Genomic DNA, 19,074 nt, shown 5'->3' with positions numbered 1-19,074 from the left:
AATGACACTCTCCAGTATCCTGCCAGAACTAGTGGGGATTCCCAAGATCCACCCAAAATTTTGCTACAATTAAAACAAGTCCAACTACATAAGATAGACTTTCTCAGGAACAGTTACCAGCCCTTTGTCAGCTACAAAACCTCCTTGCTAACTTAGCTTTTCCCTTTCTTACCCTTGCTTCCAAAGTGAACTTCTTTAACAGATCTTCTTTCCAAACAGGCCTCCTTCTCTTAAAGGAACGACTTCTTCACATATTTTTTGCAACTAAAGTTTTTTATTTAATAAAATTTACTCTTCAGAAACAGAGGTTGTTTAGTGTTACTTCTTCATTTTCCTACAATCAGTTGCAGTCACACTCAAATCTCAGAAGTCACCTTCTGTGATATGCCCGTCAACAAGCTAATTTGAGTGTGCTTTAACAAATCAGGACAATTCTTTATGCCACCTTATCCATCTAACACCTTTCCTGAGTGATTACAACATTTTCTTACTTTCTTGAGGGATTTCTAGTTACTCTTCCCCCAGAAACGTTGGGCCACAGGCAGAGATGCTCCTAAGAGCATCAAAAAGCAGGTATCTCTGTGCTTGCACTGACAGCTGCTCTGTCATTTCAATGAAACAGTCTAAGGCACATCAGTGATCAGACACCTTTAGAATTGGTCTAGACACATGATTTCATTTCCCCCATTGTCATTTTAAAAATTATCTTTCCCATGCACTAACTCACAATCAGTCATTAAGAATGGAAACACTATCCTCACAGTAATACCAGAACAAATTCATACAGTGTGCCTTCCAAACCTCCTTCCCCACTCCAAAACTGCCAGAACTGTAAATTCACACACTTTAATAGCTTAAATCCAGGATGTCACTCACAAAGCATTGTTGAAGCAAAACCAAACTACCCAGTCACTGGGACAAAACAACAGAGAGAACTGCACTGTGGAGACACCATGAATTTCCTTGCTTTTTGGTCCTGAGCTACTGGAATGTTATATATATGTGTATATATATTGGAATGTTATATACATGTCACAGACAACCAGAAGGCTATTCCTACTGCACTCCCACAGAGCAGAAATGCAACAGCTTTACCTCCTCTTCTAAAAGGAATGTCCTGTTATGCTTCTTAGGCCTCTCAAGCATGTTTTCAGATTCAGCTTTGCTGGTCAATCTAAAACAAGAGTCCGAGAAGTAAATTAAAATGCAAATACCTGGTTTTATAAAGCACATTAATCCAGAATAAGGATCATATTCTTGGATGAATTAAGAAAGGAATCCAATTCACCATGCTGTGCCAGGGAGAGCAGGGAATAAAAATTATTAATGGCACAGCATGGTGAATTCCTTCAATAAAATGTTTGTCTGGTGGATTTAGAGGAGGGGATGAAAGTTTCTGGAGCCTGAATTAAAGAATTTGGATGGTATAGCGTGTTAAAGAGAAACCCCAGGTGAGTAATTTAGGTTCTGGAAGATGTAGGTGGAAGAAAATCAGAAACTCCTTCATTAGCACCTACAAATAGGTCTCCTGTCTCCAAAAGCACTGCTCTGTCTCTGCTGTCAGTTGCATTTACACCTAAACCCTTAGAACCTTCCCCATTTGCAGAACCCAACAGCACCACAGCCAGACAGAAAGAAGCACCATGGAAAGGGAATTTAATGCACCAGTCATGTGTGAAGAACAGACCTTTGGCACTGGTGTTCCTCCCCCAACTCTCCCCTCAGTGCGCGCACTCCCACAGAATGAGCCTGTAATACACATTTCAAGCCACTTAGTGTTATTTTCCAGACAGTTTTCTCCATGCTGGATCCCTAATGGAAATCATGCCTGTGAAACAAAACTACTTGTTTGAATCTCTTCCTCCAGGGCTGACTGAGTACACAAAAGTCATCCATAGGAATAGAAAATTACTCCAACATGTGTGAATCTCCAGGGTCTGAAGCTGATTGAGAAGGTAGAGTTATCACTTTGTGTAATAAAGAAATAACATGGCAGATGTTATTGTATCAAGAATAGAGGGAGTGGGAGAATCCAACAATATTGCCTAAACCACGGGCTAAGAAATAAGGGAACACTTCTGCTGTGGGGCACACTCTGCCTCACACTGCTGTTATGACATGCTTCTCCTTGCCTATTTCCAGAGAGTAACAGCCACAGCAGTCAGGGACTGAGGGGTAAAGGAATTACTCTCTGCATGGGGAAGTTCATAAGATCTTTGCCAAAACCCTTTTAATTAACAGAGACTTACTGCTGGACAAAATTAGCTCACAGGAACTTGAAGGCTGCTACTCAATATTGAATTTCTCCAACAAGGAACAGAGTACAAACAACAGACTTCCCTGTCAGCATTAAAAAAAACCCCATGAACTAAAATAAATCAACAATTCATATGTACTGAAATTACCTTGGTTTCTCCTTACTGTTTGCCTTTCCTATTGCACATGCCATCTGTTTTAAAGCAAACTGTCTCATATTTCCACAAGATATTCCACTACTGCTGTAAGAGTAGAAAGAATGCTCTCAAGAGCTCCTTAAAGTCTGAAATTGTTGTGTGCCTCCTTTTGCTTGGCAGGTTTGAGACTAATTCCAGAAGTAGGAGAACACCTCTCCTGCAATTTTGCACAGGTCAGATTCCAGAAGACCTTAAACTTAAGGATTTTAGCAGCATCCAGAAAGAGTTGTGACCTCGTCTTTTGCAGAACAGTCACACTCCCTTTGCCTCTTTATGGGGATGTAGGATGCCTGCTAGCTGTTCCCAGCCTCCCAAGGATGCTGATCACATTCTTGTGTCACCTCCTAAAGTCTTCTTGCTACAGTCTAGGAACCTTTCTGAAGCTACATCCTCACAAGCTGCCAATGTTATCTTCCAGAGGATCATGGCAGCCATAACAAATGAATGGTGCCTTACAAAGTGTGTGCTACACTTAAAAGGAAAATAAATCCACGTTACTTGGACATGTATCTACAAGAATAACAACTAGCTGCAGGCAAAATGTCCCTGTTCTCCACTTCCGCATGTCTGCAGGAGACTCCATTCACTCTTTACCTCACTGCTGCAGCTTTGTCTTCCTGGCAGCAAACAACTGCTCCTACAGCCTCTCAAGAGAGGTACCTGAAACAAAACTAGACCTAGCATCCTCTTTCAGATGACCTCTGGGACAACTTCAAAGTACCATGAGGCACCTTGTTGTTAAACAAGAGTCATAACACTCTCAAATTAACTGGAGAACAAATTGATTCCTTGTGCTACAGTGTGTCTCTTGGTGTAAACCCACCTGCCCAGTGAGCCATCCCAGGGGACAGCTCTGTTCCTAGAAAACCAACCCTTGCAGCCAGCAGAGGAACACACACAGCGCAGTGTCCAAGCTCCAAGGTGCATCCCAGAGCCCCACCGCACAACAAAGCACAGTGCAGCTTGAAGCAAGACCCTTCTTGGCAAGTTTCCACTCCACAGACCTCCTAAATTAAATACATTTACACTGATGTACTAATCCCCACTTCCATTATTGATGATCATGACTAATTAAAGTAGGAAGTTTAAAACAGGGAGGTCTTTAAAACCCACAAGTGTACCTCATGATTAAGATTTTGTTGGTATTTTCAATTTCAGAACTACTCACATCTCAGCTCTGCTCCTGTCATAAACATCCCTGAAGGCTCTGCTGCCCAGCCACCTACTCCTTACCTTCCTTACCACAGCCTTACCAGATTTCTTCCCCACCTCAAAGAGCATTTCCACAGTGCTTCTGTTTTCCAGCTATGGTTTTCAGAAGTGCTGCTCTCAGTTAAACTTCTGCTTAATATTAAAGCCCTTTTCAAATATGTAATATGAAATTAGTTGGAATCCAGCTGGGGAGGAAACAGGATACACTGGTTTAGCAAAGTATTATTCCAGACAAACAAAAGACACTGAATAAAGATTTTAAAAAATAACAACCAGAAATTTTTCCATTAACTGAAAAAAAAAAGAAGTATAAGGATGGGAAATTTTGTATACAGGACAACTTGGGGTTGGATTACAGGCAAATCCTGGACCTTGATAACAACCTTCCAATCCCAAGCATTTGATTTCTTTCTGCTACTGTAACACTCCATGAGATAACTTGCAAAAACAGCTTTCCACACATCTATTACTCAAAAGTGAACACTTTGAATAGCAAATGGACAATATTAGAGATTATTAACATCTCCTGACAACATAAACTCCTCAGAAACTGAGAAATTCTGAAGGAGGGAATATCAGGAAATCTAAACTCATCACTTATTTTAAGCACTTATCCCAACAACATTCCTGTAAAATACTCCAAAGCACATGATTCCAACACAATCTCCCACCCAGAAAATACTGATAATGAGAAAACAAATAGATGAAAGACTACTGGTCTTTTAAACTGGTCATCCCAGCTCCTGTGACCTGTATCAAAAACCCTTCCTAAAAACCCAGGAGTTAAATTCAAACAGATATTATGTCAGATTGCCCATGTTAGAATATTTATGTTTTAAGCAGTATTAATATCTAAGTAACTACAGGCAGTGAATCTGATCTTTACAGCAGCTTCCACAACAGATTCATGACTTGGATTCAGTTAACACACAAAAGCTTAAAACTTCCATTACTTCAGAGCATAAGCTTGAGAAGGACATGCAACCTCTTGGTCTTGTCATAGCACTGATATCAGCCCCAAGAGGACAGGACTTCCTCAGAGGGAGGCACTGCTGGACAGCACTGGCCTAAGACATCAATCTCTATTGCCCAGCAACCAAAGCTTCGATGCTCCCCATGTGAAAAAAGGCAGGTGGGTTTCTGCTCCTGAGAGTTAGGGATATGATGGAGAGGGATGCTGAGCTGATGTATCCTGCTCTAAGTGATTCCTGATTCAATCCAGGCCTGTTCTCCAAGGCTGGACCCAGTGGGGATGCTCTAGGTCTCAGCCATAGCTTGCCTGTGGTTTTGCACCCACATATCCCTTGATTGTCTATGAACTAATGAACTCTGCAGTCTCATTCACCAAGTACCTTGCCATAGTTAATAGCAAGTAAACTTCTTTGAGAATGATTGGAAAGAAGAGTTGGCAGAGACTTGTCACATGGGTTATCTCCCAAATTGTCCAAAAAGGTGGGAAGTGGAGGAAAGCTCCCTGCATTTTCTTCTAATTCCCTAAATGGAAAGGTATCTTTCTTGTGTCATCTCAACATGCTCATTTGAAGATTTCATACTCAATTGTCATGTCAGCAACAATTCTGAGCAGAAACTTTGATTAGCTAAAATGGAAACAAATATCTGGTTGTGGAAATATTCCTTTTTTCATAGAGAGTAGGAGACACTTTCACTCCACCTTCAGTAAAGTACAGATTGGCTTGCCACTCTCAAAAGCACTGTACCAATCTACCTGCTCCCACAAAATAACCTCAGAACATCTGCATCTCTGCTGTACTGAAGTAAGGAGCTGGACACACACAGCCAAGTCTCCCACAGTGAACAAATTTCCTTTCCATCAACACTGCAAGCTGCTGTTCTGCAGATCAAACAGCCAGCTTCCCCAGGTAAGACAACTCCTTCCTGGAAATGGAAGACTGAGCTGCCTTATCTCAGGAAAAGGAAGATAAAAGGTCACTAAGTAGCAAAGTTCTCACCTTGAAAGCTTTGCCCCTTGATTGACATGGAACAACCAAGGTCATGGAACTTTTAATCAGATGCCTGCATAATTACTAAATCACTCTTAATTATATCACAGAGCCAAGACCTCACTGGAAAGGCAAAGCAAACAAAGAAGCCAATGAAGCCTCCTCTGTTGTTGGAGAAAATTGGTAATTAAAAGTCATGAGTGCACCAAAGAGAGAGGGAACAGCATCACAGTCACGGCTCAGTACTCTGGAGTGACTTGCATACAAAGCAGCAGGCTTATCTCCCTAGGGAAATTGCAGGGTACTGTGTTAGACAGCAGAGTGGAGAGGAAAAACAGGGGAAAATAGAGACACAGAAAGAGCAACTCCTGCATTATCAAGAGCTTCATTTACCCCACAGAGAGGGACAGCACTGCCAATCAGGCCCAAGTCTGAGAAGGGCTTTCCACATGCTTATGGCAGCTCTAGAAAGCCTTCTCCCAGCCTTAGATCATGAAGTGCTTCCCCTACTTTGAAGAGCAAAATGAAGTAGACCTTGTGTTCAACCTAATCCGGCCCACACAGAGCCCTTGCCCAAAGACAGACCATTCCAGTGGAAAACCTTAACCTCAATAACCTGAGCTCAGCCTTAGAGACTGCTCTTTGACCAGAGGCTACCCTCCAAAATATCATTATCAGAAATCACAGAACTTCAATTTACCCTTAAAAAAACCTTCCAAAACTCAAAGACAGAACGTCATGATCCTGCTCATGTCATAAGAAATTAAACTAGATAGTCATGGGACCTACTGAAACCAAAGCATGTGCTTTTACTGATTAGACTGAGAAGATAAATGCTGATCTGTTTCCTTCCCCTTGATAGACCACACCACCTCAGAGCACTGAGATGTCAAAGTGGGCACTGGACAGAAAAAGGCTCCAGTTATCTACCATCATTTGCGAGCAAACACAAGAATCTGCTATACAGACAGCCTTAAAGATCCAATCCTAAAGATGATCATATGCAAGAGGTGCCAAGACTGGACCAAATCCTTGAAGAGATGGACTTTGATGGATTATGATACTGTGGCAAGAAACCCAGTCTTACTCAGGGCACTCAGCTCTTCCAACACACAAGAAGAGAAGCGTGAAGCACCAGAAGCACAAAGAGAACAGTTTGTACATTGCAGAGATCAGAACAAAGAGACATTTTCTACTTCACTGCTTCAAGTACAATGACTCAAAAAGACACATCTTCAAGATACTCCAAATTACAATGCCTCCCCTTCAAAGCATGAGCAAGAAGGAATAAGGGATAAATGCAGCAGAAGCAGTAATGCAATTTTTTAGTCATTAATAAAAATGAAAAAATTAATAACCAACAATCTCTGGCAAACTGCAGCCATTTCATTATGCTTAACTTTGACAGACTCAAATCTAATAAACTCATATTGAAGTGCATCTGGTCCTTTTTCATCTTTTTTCTGAACTTCCATTGTTTACCAACCCAATGCCCTTTCCCCTTCACTGCTGCAACCTAATTCCAGCACTTTGTTGTGTAATGCTGAATGCTAAGCACCCAACCCCCCAGGAGAGCACTTTACCTGTTGAAGATATCACCTGACACCTTTTGCAGATACTGAAGTGCATCTGCCACCTGCTGCACAGCCTCCTCCCTGCGCAGGTCTGGCTGGATCAGGGGCACTGAGTATGTCTGCCCTTCCAAAAAGTGCTTCTGGGCTACTGTGGCCATTGTACCTAAGGGAAAGAACAAATAGGTCATTACACATTAAACACACTGCCATTTTATCACAGCAGTTATTCAGGGACTGCTTCTACTTTCTGCTCCACTAATTATTTTAGGAAAGCATTTGCAACAGGATTGGTAAGCTGAGGAAAAAGGCACAAGTAGTAAGGCTGACATATTGGATTTTTAATACATTCAAGGCAGCTACAGCGAGGTGAGACTCTCTTGCTTATCTGAATGTTCCTGGAAACCATAATTTTATTTTAGCATGCTACTTAACAAATCTCTGCTCAGTATTGTGCTGAAAACAAAGACCAGAGTTAGAAGCAAAGTCGGTTCAGAGCAGCAATAAGACTCATCACAAATCACCCCGTCCCCTCCTCCCTTTCCTCATATTCCACGTGGATATATCTCAGATGAAATACTGCCTTTTGCTAATAACCCTATTAGCAAAAGGCAGTATTTCATCTTACACTTCTGCTCCAACAAACACACCATCAGGCCCTTCCAAGAACAGAAGCCAGGAAATTACAAAGCATGCATGGGCACACACCCCCCCTTGCTCCAAGTAGGTTAATGAGAGTTCTTCCATTCTGACACTCCCAGGAGCTCTTTGTTGCTTCTGGACTGGATTTTTCCTTAGTAACTATCTTGAAAGAAGGCTCCTTATTTTAGAATCCTTTTACATCTCTAGCCTAACCAGTCACCAGAATGTTTCAGCTGTGTGCCACACTCCAGAGCTGTATGCACACTTTTGGAAGCAGATGGGCCAGTACCACTGCTCTACAGCTCAGCCAGGAGAAGGTCACCCACCACCCATGCTTCCATCCTGAGCTTTGCTCACCTCTCCCTCAGCAACTCCCAAAAAGTTGGTCTCCCATGTCTTTACTCACAAAAATAACAAAAAAGTTCCTGGGACTTGGAAGAACATAAAGAGAAAAAAATCATGTCTTTGAGCACAATATAAACTGCAAACTCACAAATACATTTCTACTAGGACATCCTAAAGAATGAACAGAGTATCCATACAGTTTTCTAACCCATACTCTACTGCTAGGTCTACACAACTCCCTCCAAACTTGTTTTCTCTGTGTCTCTTCTCATTCAGGCTGTAAAAACCAGACAGTTTACAAGGTGCTCATTACAGGGTTTCATCACACAGAGCTCATACATCTGTATAAGAAAATATTCATTAAGCCTAGGAGAAGCAAAACAAAGGAGGATGAAAATCCAAGGTATCACAAACAGACAGGGATATCTCAGGATGCACCACATTCCCTGTGTGGTACTTGGAAGTCTGCAGGAGCTAGTTCAGAGAGCAGTGCTGTGTGCAACCTGCATTCCTGGCTCCATAGCAGTGCAGGCTGAGAATGACACAGAAACACAGCCCATACTGGAGAAATTCACAAATCAGGAGCCTGAAGAGAGAGAGTCACAACATAAAAAATCAGTTTAATATGTGAAAATTAGAGGGGTCTTCACACATTCCTTCCATTACGTATTTTGCTCCACAAAACAAAGAGATAACAGATTAGACTTGCCTGCAGTCATTTCTGTATATTTAAGAAACATCACTCTCTCCAAATTTTTCCTTTAAGATGATACCACAGTAGGGTAGGAAAAGCCTTCTGTAAATGTGATGTGGCTGTTATTTAAGGGAATTCTTTTGGGATGTGGGGTTTGCTGAGTTGTTTTGGGTTTTTTTTTTTGGTGGGGGTGTTAGTAATGAATCATATGAGATTTAAGGGTATGTAGAAGCCTTTCCACAGTTAACAAATTTGCAAGATCAAGCCCAGCCATTACAAAGCTGGTTCTGCTGCCAGTCTAGGAAGCCTAGACCTACTCTGTTTCATTTCATGCATCACTGGCAGCAAGACTCTGTATCTGCACTCTTTAGCAGCAATGTTTGCACACTGATTAGTCTTCTTGACTGGGCCTGCTCTGCAGACAGGAAATTATTATTTAGAGCTGTAAAGCATACAAGTTAATCTGAGATGAGTACAGCTAATTTTGAGACAGCAGTTTTTGATCTGCTGACCGCAATCAGGCTTCAATATTTTCCCTTTCAAAGCTACTATTTGACTGTCACCATGGAATAAAGGGGCCAGATAACACAGCAAGGACATGGTTATGAGTTACTCTGGCCCAGCAGCAAAAGGAGTTTATAATCCTCCCTACCGCTGGTCAAAACTCTGTTGTTGCATCAGTGCTCCTGATGTTTGGGATGCCTATTTTTAACTCCAATCAGCTCAATGACCCAATTTACCACAGCCAGATAAACAGCTGTAATTGTCCAGTCATAAAACAAAGGGGTAAGAAGGAAACTTCTGGAACTTGTTTTATTATCAAAACCATTCCTGTGTAAAGGTAATCCTGAGAAAGCCAAGATTTTCACCTCTTGAGGCCACATAAGATTGTGCAGCCCCAATATGATCTCTCAGACTCTCACCAATCCTAATTCCCCTAGTGTCCTTCCTAAAACCAAAGTCAGTTCAGCTGCTGACTGCCAGATGCTCCCACTTGGGAGCAGTGCTCTTCTAGCTAATTCCAAAACATTTCTTTCCCTACAGTCAGAAGCTACAGCCTCTCCTTCAGGTCCCACTGCTCCCTTGCAAAGAGAGGAGCCCCCAGTACTGGGCAAAGCAGGAAAATCCCTGGGTGCTCCTGCTCACACTGTCCCAGTTTGTCTGTTGGTAAACATCACCTTCACAGGTTCTCCATGAAGACTCTCAAAGGAGCTTCAGATTCTCACCTTTCCTAAAACAAATAGTGGAGAAATATGGCAGACTCTGGAAATTATTGCCAGAGACAAATACAAGAGACAATTCTGGGTGCTCCTGCTCACACTGTCACAATTTATCTGTTGGTAAACATCACCTTCACAGGTTCTCCATGAAGACTCTCAAAGGAGCTTCACATTCTCACCTTTCCTAAAAGTGGAGAAACATGGCAGACTCTGGAAATTACAGAGATAGATACAAGAGACAATTCTTTCTGTGCAAGAGAACAAGTTGGAGAGCTATAGCAAGGAGGAGGGAAACCAGCAACAACTAAATGACTAGACTTGGGCACAATCCCATGCTACAGCTGCTATTTGTTACTTCCTAGGACCAAATGAATTGGAGAAATAAGCCAGTTTTACAAACAATTTGAGTAAAGGCCACCACGTGGTTAGAATAAAAGGAGAATTGCTTCACTTAACAGAGAGAGACTGCAGGAATAAGTAATATTTTAAAAGGGAAATTCAAAATATTCCCAGCAGAAGTCAGGAAGGAAAGCAAAGACTGAACATCACTCAGTAAGACCGACTCTTCCTTTATCTCAAACTCCAGTGCACTGAGAAGGAAGCAGCACGTTTTCTTGCCATGCTTCACTATCAGAATTAGTACATAAAAAATAAAAAAGTGACTGCTGGGTGTTAAAATATGTCAGCTCTTCTACCCTATCCCATGGGTGCCACGCCTTCATGTAACATGAATAGCAAAGGTGCAAATAAAGTGCTTATATCTTACATACAGAAGGGACTTCCAGCAAAGCAACCAACTGGTTCCAGAATCACTCCAGAATCTTACAGAGGGTGTGTTCCTGCAGGAAGTACAGCAATGCTGGAATTATGACAGCTGACATGAAATACTCTGATGCTACAGTGAGAAATGGACACGTGCCCAAAGAAAGTATGAGTCACAAAACCAGATGTCAGATCAACCAAGAAATTTAATCATTGGTGGTGTGACCACCAGTGTGTCGCACAAAGCAGAAGAAACAGCAACACAGAGATTTTTTTATTTTGTGATCAAAGAGGCTCTGGAAAAGAGCTGCAGCATCTGGGGGCTCCAGCCAGTTTTTATTCAATTATTTTTTCTATGTCAACTTTCATGATCAAGACAAATATGCTCTGGTGTTATATAATAACCTCATTTACCTTATTAAAGTGAAAACGGCTGTTTTCTCACTGCACCACCTGCTTCCAAGTGCTATGTTCTGATTTGGAAGTTCTGACTAAAGCTCCTGACTGCTTAGATTTGCACTTCTGCCTTAAGCTGTCTGTGCCTCTCACCTCAGGCAAGCTGCTCCAAAGCTCCTCAGGGCTGGTGGCTATTCCTCCACACTCAAAGCTGCTCTCCCTCTCTCAGTTACAACACTCACACTGGCAAGAGCTGAGAGAAACAGCAGGAGTGGGAAACACAATCAGCCTCCACCAGACTGTCTGGCCTCTCCAGAAGACCTAAACCAGGCTGAGCATTTCAGCGTTTCCAGGCATTCAGAACCAACAACTGGGCTTGCTCTTCACTCACCACAGCTAAGTCTAATGCTTGGAGGGACATGTGGAGCTCTGTCCCTGGAAAAGAAAGGATATAATTCACTGCTCTGGATAGAGAAATACTCCACCTGCTTTCCTCACCTCTCTCCATAAGAATAATTACATCCTCATGTTAAGGCAAGCCCTGAAGAACTTGTTACAGAGCAAACAAAGTCTGTAAAAGAACACTTCCCTAAGTTCTTTAGAAAATACTGCTCTATGGAGGATTGACTACTGGGATGATTATCTAAAAGTAAAACAACCCCACAACCTTAAAATATTTTAGTTTTTCAAAGGAACATAAAAAAGGCAATACTAAAAAAATAGCATGGCTGCCCTTAACACAGGCAGAATGTAAAGCTGTGTACAAGCACTTACCAGATGTGCACTTTGCTGTGAAAGTAAAGGGAGAACAAGGCAAGCCATCAACAATACCTGCTTCCTTAGCATGCTTCAAGAAGCTAAAAAGAGCAGGCTCAGGGGAGAAGAGGGATTAAATACTTTGAAAAAAATCGGTGTGTATACTTCAAAGCTACAATGGCTGCTTTAGCAATTACTGTGCTGCTGCTCTGTCACTGCACTGGAAAGGCAGCAAGAACTAGAGGCCTTTAATTCCCACAGGCAGTAACATCCCCAAAAAGAAGTGACAGGCTATCTCTAACCCTATATCTCTCTTTTACAGGATCCTAATAAAAGATCAATGCCTCATAGCCACCTGTGAAGACACAGGGATCAGCAATACGCAATAAAACACATCTCCATATCCCTCAGCACACTCCACCACCACCAGTATGGCTCCAAAGTGGGGACAGACCAAACCACAAATGAACTGCAGTTTAAGATCAAACACACTCAATAGATGGAGCAGACAGGCTCTGGGCAAGGCTTATCAGAAAGTGCTGTCTCCTCTGACAGAGGAAAGTCACGTCCATAACTTGGTTAACCACAAGAAGTGATCCCAAATTCCTCCCTGAGAGTAATTTCTTACATTATACTTTCTACATAATATACATAATACTTTCTACCATTTTTACCTGGGCAAACATTTTCCCCTGGTCAAATCTGTTAGCATATTCAAGTCATACCTTGATTGTTCTGGAGGCTTGCCTAGAGGCTATCCCAACAAAATATCAGAATTAAATCCTCTAAGGAGAAACTAAAAACAATATAAAAAGTTAATTATGACACCTTGCCCTCCACAGATAAAGCACACTCCTGTGAGTTTACCAGTTGCAAAAACAGAGAACAGTATTTTAAAAAGAGACTTGAAAAGCTAGAAAAGCTAAATATGCCATTGCATATGAAATGCTGTTCAGGGCAGGATAAGGCAGTGTGTGCACACAAATGTAGACAGTGAAACAAAAGCTAGAAATTGCTCAAAGGCAGCACAGGAGCCTACATACAAGTCTATTATTATGCAGCACACAATCATTCTGCCCTGTGCTGACATTCATGGGAGGGGATGAAATTCAGTCCTCCAGCAGAGCACACAAGAGGTAACTCTCCTGGATAGGATAGCAGGATGCATTTCCAGCAGTGAGATGAGAGGCTCACCACAGTCCCTGTGCTAATCCAACTTCACCCTTTTTTTGGGGAAGCAAGGTGGGGGCAGGAGAGAAGCACTTTGGTAAGTTAAGAGGATGAAAGGTCTATTTATATTTTTTTAATTAACAATCTTCTACAATGTTATCAAGCAGCAATCAAAGATGCAGATGCTACTGATTTGATTGGCAAGAAGCACACTGTGCTGTATATTAAGGAACTCTGTCCCTATAAATAGGTCTAATCACCATCTGAAGGCTGCAAGGCAGTGATGAAAGAAAGCATTAATAAGCCCCTAATTAGGCCCCGTAGCAGGCTGTACTCCACCAGGGTGCTCATGTTACTAGATGTCTCTCATAGTAGCACCCTCAAACTCCTTTTTAGATGTTGCTGCTTTGGTCTTAAGACCTCTAGTAGCTATTTTAGACAAGAGTGGGGTTTCTCCATCTTTGGAGGGCTTGGCATTGGCTGTGATTTTGCCTCTCAGTGCTATTTCTGGAATTCTGTCCATTCCAGCTGTCCCACCCTGCCCACTACCAAGGAGTCAATTAAACAGAGGAGCTGGAGTTCCCCAGACACAGAAACTGGCAACAGGGGCAGGAAAGTGAAAAACTCAGTGTAGAAAATGAATCCTACAGGGCATCTCCTGCTCCCACAGCTGTTCATTGATATGGGACACTCTGAACAGCCAAACCCTTTTCAAAAGGAGTCAGCCTCACAATCTCACCATGGCCCTGAAGAAGCAGTAGAGCACTGAGGGACCTGACAGTCAGCAGGACTACCTGGAGAAAAGCACTGGTCTGTCAAAAATCTGCTTCTGAAAACATGGGCCCAACATTTAAGGCATCTCCTTCTCAAGAAGCCAGAGCCTGTTAAAAACACCTTTGGCTCAGACACTTTGCTTTGAAAGAAAGAGCTGTGGCAGCTTCTCTAGGTGAAATCTGGAGATTCCCCCTTACCAAAAAAACTACTCAGAGCCACTCAGATTATTGCTTTGTCACTACTGGCATATTCCACTTAGGCTTAAGAGAAAGAACCAAAATTTGAGATCTCAGAGTCCAGCTTTACACTAGCATGTGGCAAAATACCTGACATTTAAAGATGGATTAGATACAACAAATTACATTGACTCTCCAGAGAGAGAATGCTATTATATTTTAATTTTTTTAAGAGAATCTGAAAAGTAGAAACTTAAAGGAATTTAGAGGTGCACTTCAATCCTGCCAGCTCCATAAGCTAAGACCCCCTCTAAGCCACTACTGTCTTCAGGACAATCTTTCCCCTCAACACAGAGCTCTGTTTGTGAAGCACAGGCAGCCCCCCTCACTGCATCACCTTGCTGAGAAAGCCCTGTCCTCTAAGCACAGGCTGAAATTCATTTCCTCCAGCTGGATACATAAAGCTCATTTTGACAGACAGATGTTGATAAATTAAGCAGATAATCCCCTCTGCAACTGCCACCTTTGGCTCCCATCAGTCATGGAGACAAACAGATGCTGGAATGAACAATTGATCTGATTCCAGGGCAGCACATACAGCTGACCACAAACACTCTGCTAATTGCCTATCACTATTTATTACAAAGGAAGCCTAAACAAACAGCTTAGTGACACCTACTCTACAAACCTCATAACTAAAGTTGAGATCCCATCCCAAACGTGCAGACACAGCTCCTTCTCTGATGTCCTAAATGGGGGCACTTTGGTTTTGTATGCCTGAAGTACACAGAAGCCACTGGCTATGCAAAGTCCTCTAGAGAGGCATTTCTCTGCAATAAGGAATTTTAAACAATGGGATTCCAAAACCAGGCTAACCAGAATGCTGCTGTAGAGCTTCCTGCAGAATGTCTGGAGCTTCTCACCCTCACTATCAGACCACAACAATACTCACTTCCAGGAACACACCATGTCAAAAAAAAAAAAACAAACCTAAAAACCCAAACAACAACAAAAAAATTCACCTACTTTTGCCCTTTTATTTTCTGATGCAAAATGAGCTCCACCCTCCTGCAGAGGGACCTCAGCTGCAGATCCAACCACTGCCACAAACCATAACTTGCAGTGTCCTGGTTCTCACCTCCACATTCAGCACCCTCTGCTCCAAAGTTCTGCAGTTTTACAGCCCCCAGGCTCCATGTGCAGCACTACAACAAAGCCTTAGACATTCAGTTAAGGAAACAACTAAATGAAACCAGGGACCAGATGAATTCCTGCCTGTTTTATGCATTCAAAAGCAAAGGCAATGCTGGCATTTCTAGAAGATGACAGGAGGAGAACTCACTAAAGAGGGAATGCCTTCAAGTGTGTTCACATTTGCTAGAAAGAATATCCCTGCAGAGTGGCCTGATTGACAGGAGCTGATGAAAAGCTGGGTCAAAAAAATGACACCTGGATGAAGTCTTTTCTGGGAAAGGTTATCTCGTGAGGGAGTCTAAGCAGAGCTGATTAGCTACAGAAATTGCTTTTCTGACTGATAAAAATGATTCCCTTCAATCTCTTACACCACAGCCATGGGAAACATAACAATTTCAGACATAATCCTCTTCTTCCTCTGCACATTACCTTTAATCTAAAAAAATGTTATAAAAAAAAAATCTGCCTTGCTTTCAGGATTACCTCAATATTATTCTTCCCCAGCTCTCAATTCCTACCCTTCCCTTTCACTCCCCAAGCTGAGCTTGATGTGACCACAGTCACCTGGTATTCCCAGAAGCCAGATTGCAGAGTAGCTCCCAGGAATTATCTGCTTTCAGTTTTCTGGCCCAAGAACCTCTGAGCTGAGAGAACAGCACTTTGCATCTGAAGGAATGAAGATTTAAAACTCAGTTTAAATATCTGCAGTGATAGAAGAAGGGCAGATGCTAAGAATAGCAGCCTGTGCTGCTCCAGGCATTCCTCAGGCACCCTTCTGCCTCAGGCACTGGAGCTGTGGCTGTTTCCCCCCTCATCCAAAGCATCCCAGGAATACAGAGATATATCAGGCAGCCTCTACATCCCAGCTTTACTACTCAGACAAGACAAACATCATGAAATATCAGGAGAACTTATCAGCCAACCTTCCTAAAATAAGCAAGGGCAAGCTGACTGGAGCACCTCTGGTTGCCAGAAAACTGTCATGCAGAAGGGTCTCTACAAGGACATGCCAAAGCCACTTTGCTTCCAGGCCCTGCCTCTGGCAAGAGCAGCACTCTTTGCTCTGCTTCCTTTCACTGCTCCAGGAAAGCTCTGTATTGCAGGGAGCTGCCAAGGAATGGGGGCAGCTCTAACTTCTGCCTCCAGGATGGGTGAGCCCAGCCTGCAGCAACACCCCCCATGCACTCTCCATGAAATAGAGAGGTCATTCCAAGCAAACTGCCAGCTGACATTTGCCTCAGCCCCGTGAAATACCACAACCACCCCACACTGCTTGTTGGAAGCTGCACTGTGACTTGCACAGAGTCAAGAATTAGCCTGCTCTGCACAGGGATAAAGAGCCTCCTCTTTGGAAAGAGGTCTTTGGGAAAATCCAGGTGCTATTCAACCATTCAACATCTGAACCACATTTAATAACCAAAAAAGAAAAGAAAAAAAAAACCCAAACAAAACACAAAACCCCCACAAACAAACAAACAAAATAAAAAGGAGGGGGGAAACTTATCACAGGATTTCCTATTGATTACTAAAATAAATACTATCAACAACCATCACTGCTAGATGTGAATTCACAGCATTCCCTACATCCATCAGCATCCTTTCTTCATGTACACAGCTAGGTCTAGCAGTCCTGTGGTCTCCTTATTGCTGGCCAACTCATTCTTTACTTTAAACATAGAAAAAGATTATTCCAATAAATGCATCAGCAATTTTGGTGAAACACTGACAATATGGTTTATTTGACAAATCATTACAACCAGCACAAGTACTGGCCTGGGAACAGTACAAAGTACTATTTGTAATACAAATTGTACAACTACTTGGAATACTACAAAACACCCAAATCCCATCACAAGACATCAGTCGACATTCTGAGGAAAAATCACATAACACAGAATCCCGTGTCTCTCTGACACCCCCTTCTCTTTTTTTTGTTCCTCCCTTCAGGCTGCAGCATCTCCCATCTGTCCCTGCAGGGTACCTGACCTGCACTGAAAAGAGGCATTGCCCTCACCATTCCCTGAAACACTGTGTAGAGCTCAGGAGTGTGGAGCTCAGCAGTGTTGTATGCCACTGCCAACTTGAGAATTCCATTCTCCATGCCTGCCTGGGAGATCCATTCCATGGCTCAGCACCAAAGCACCACGTAACAATCACAGAAGGGCTCAGGCTGGAAGGGACCTCCGAGGGCCATCTGGTCCAACCCCTTGCTCAAGCCGCCATCCTAGAGCACCTGGCACAGGATTGCACCCAAATGGTCCTTGAATATCCAGCGAGGGAGACTCCACAAGCTGTTGGGAAAGTCTTTTTTCTAGGCTGAACAGACCCAGCTGCCTCAGCCTGCCCTCACAGGAGAGATGCTCCAGTCCCTTCACCAGCTTTGTCGCTCTCTGCTGGAGCTCCTCCATGTGTCTGTCACACTCCCCGAGGAGCCCAGACCTGGACACGGCACCAACACTGGGCAGAGGGGCAGGACCACCTCCCTCGACCTGCAGGCAATGCTCTTCCTAAAGGCACGCACGAAAAGTGGGCGCGTTAAGAAGAGCACTGCCTGCAGAACCATTTGCAGGTTCTCTGCAGAACCTGCAGAACCATTTGCAGGCTCTCAAGAGCATTGCCAAGCACCATTTTCCAGCCCTGCTGTCCTTCCCTCCCAGGCGCTGCCAAGCTCTCCTGCCTAAGAGCCGCCGGGGCTCCCCCGGGCAGCGCCTGCGGCCCCCGACGTGACAGGCCGCAGCCCCGGCACAGCCGGAGGGCACCCACCGGAGGCACGGCCGCTCTCCGGAGCGGTTCCCGGAGCTGCTCCCCGGCCCTGCCCGGCTCCCGGGGCTCCCCCGGGGCTCTGAGGGGCCCGGGCCCGGCCCCGCCCCCGCGCGCGCTCCTCACCTGCCGCCCGCGGCCGCGCCCCCGCGCCCCGCGCCGCTTCCGCCCGCACGCGCGCGTCACTTCCGGCCGGAGCGCGGCTCCTCAGGGCCGCCCCGGATGGGGGGAACGAGGGAAGGGCGGGATGGGCGCGGCCGGAGGGACCTCAGGGTCACCCAATGCAGCTCCTGGCCCTGCTGGGACATTCTCACAGTCACACCGAGTGCCTCAGAGCGATGTCCGCATGCTCTGTGAGCTCCCTCAGGCTGTGCTGTGCCCACTGCCCTGGGGAGCTGTTCCAGTGCCCAGCCACCCTCTGTGGGAAAAATATTTTCCTGATGTGAAAAATGCGTATTTTATGATCGGCTTTTCGCAAATATTAAAATGAATGTTATATGTGTTGTGTTAGAAAGTAATGCTGTATTAATTCTGTTAAGTAGTGTGTTAAATGGAGTTTTAGGTTATAAAAATGTTAAAATAGAAACTGCTATGTAGGATATTTTTTTTAAAGAAAGGACTCGCAGTGAGATAGCAGCCACAGGACACCTAAATCTTTCAGAGAAAAAGAATTTATTGCTCTCTTATCAGAAGAAACGAACTTCTTCCTGCCTCGAAGGCGCTGTTAGGATTAATAGGAAGAAGCTGACGCTGACCAGACAGAATCCTGTGTTTGAATGGAATTTATGCATCATGTATGAGGTGTATGAATATGCAACAGGCTATTGTTTTTAAGGGTTAATCCTTTGTTAACGTGTGTCCTTTTTCGGGCTCGTGCTGCCCAGAAAAAGGTACCCAGACGTCCGTAACTCTTTGTCTCTATTGTCTCATATTGTCCTAATTCAAATTGTCCAAATTATTATTACTCTAATTGTATTACTATTTTTAT

At 43.6% G+C, this 19,074-nt stretch overlaps 1 protein-coding gene across 3 annotated transcripts in view; it reads right to left on the bottom strand.

Moving 5' to 3' along the window:
• The window catches only part of WASHC1 (WASH complex subunit 1), a 37,816-nt gene extending 19,555 nt beyond the window's left edge, over window positions 1-18,261 (bottom strand). Inside the window, exons 1-2 of one of the 3 annotated variants that reach the window (XM_030959724.1) lie at window positions 18,213-18,261; window positions 7,210-7,363 (exon numbers count right to left, since the gene is read on the bottom strand). In XM_030959724.1, the coding sequence (XP_030815584.1) occupies window positions 7,210-7,358 (149 nt within the window). In that variant the 5' untranslated portion in view covers window positions 7,359-7,363; window positions 18,213-18,261. Of the gene's footprint in view, window positions 1-7,209; window positions 7,404-18,089 lie in introns of those variants that run through there. The other 2 variants (XM_030959725.1, XM_030959723.1) reach the window with 2 other exon arrangements.
• Window positions 18,262-19,074: the final 813 nt, after the last annotated feature.

The sequence above is a fragment of the Camarhynchus parvulus genome, chromosome 1A (genome assembly GCF_901933205.1).
Source record: "Camarhynchus parvulus chromosome 1A, STF_HiC, whole genome shotgun sequence".
In the NCBI taxonomy this organism is placed as follows: Eukaryota; Metazoa; Chordata; class Aves; order Passeriformes; family Thraupidae; genus Camarhynchus; species Camarhynchus parvulus.
The sequence above is the reverse complement of the archived record's forward strand: the minus strand, read 5'-3'. Positions and strand labels throughout refer to the sequence as shown.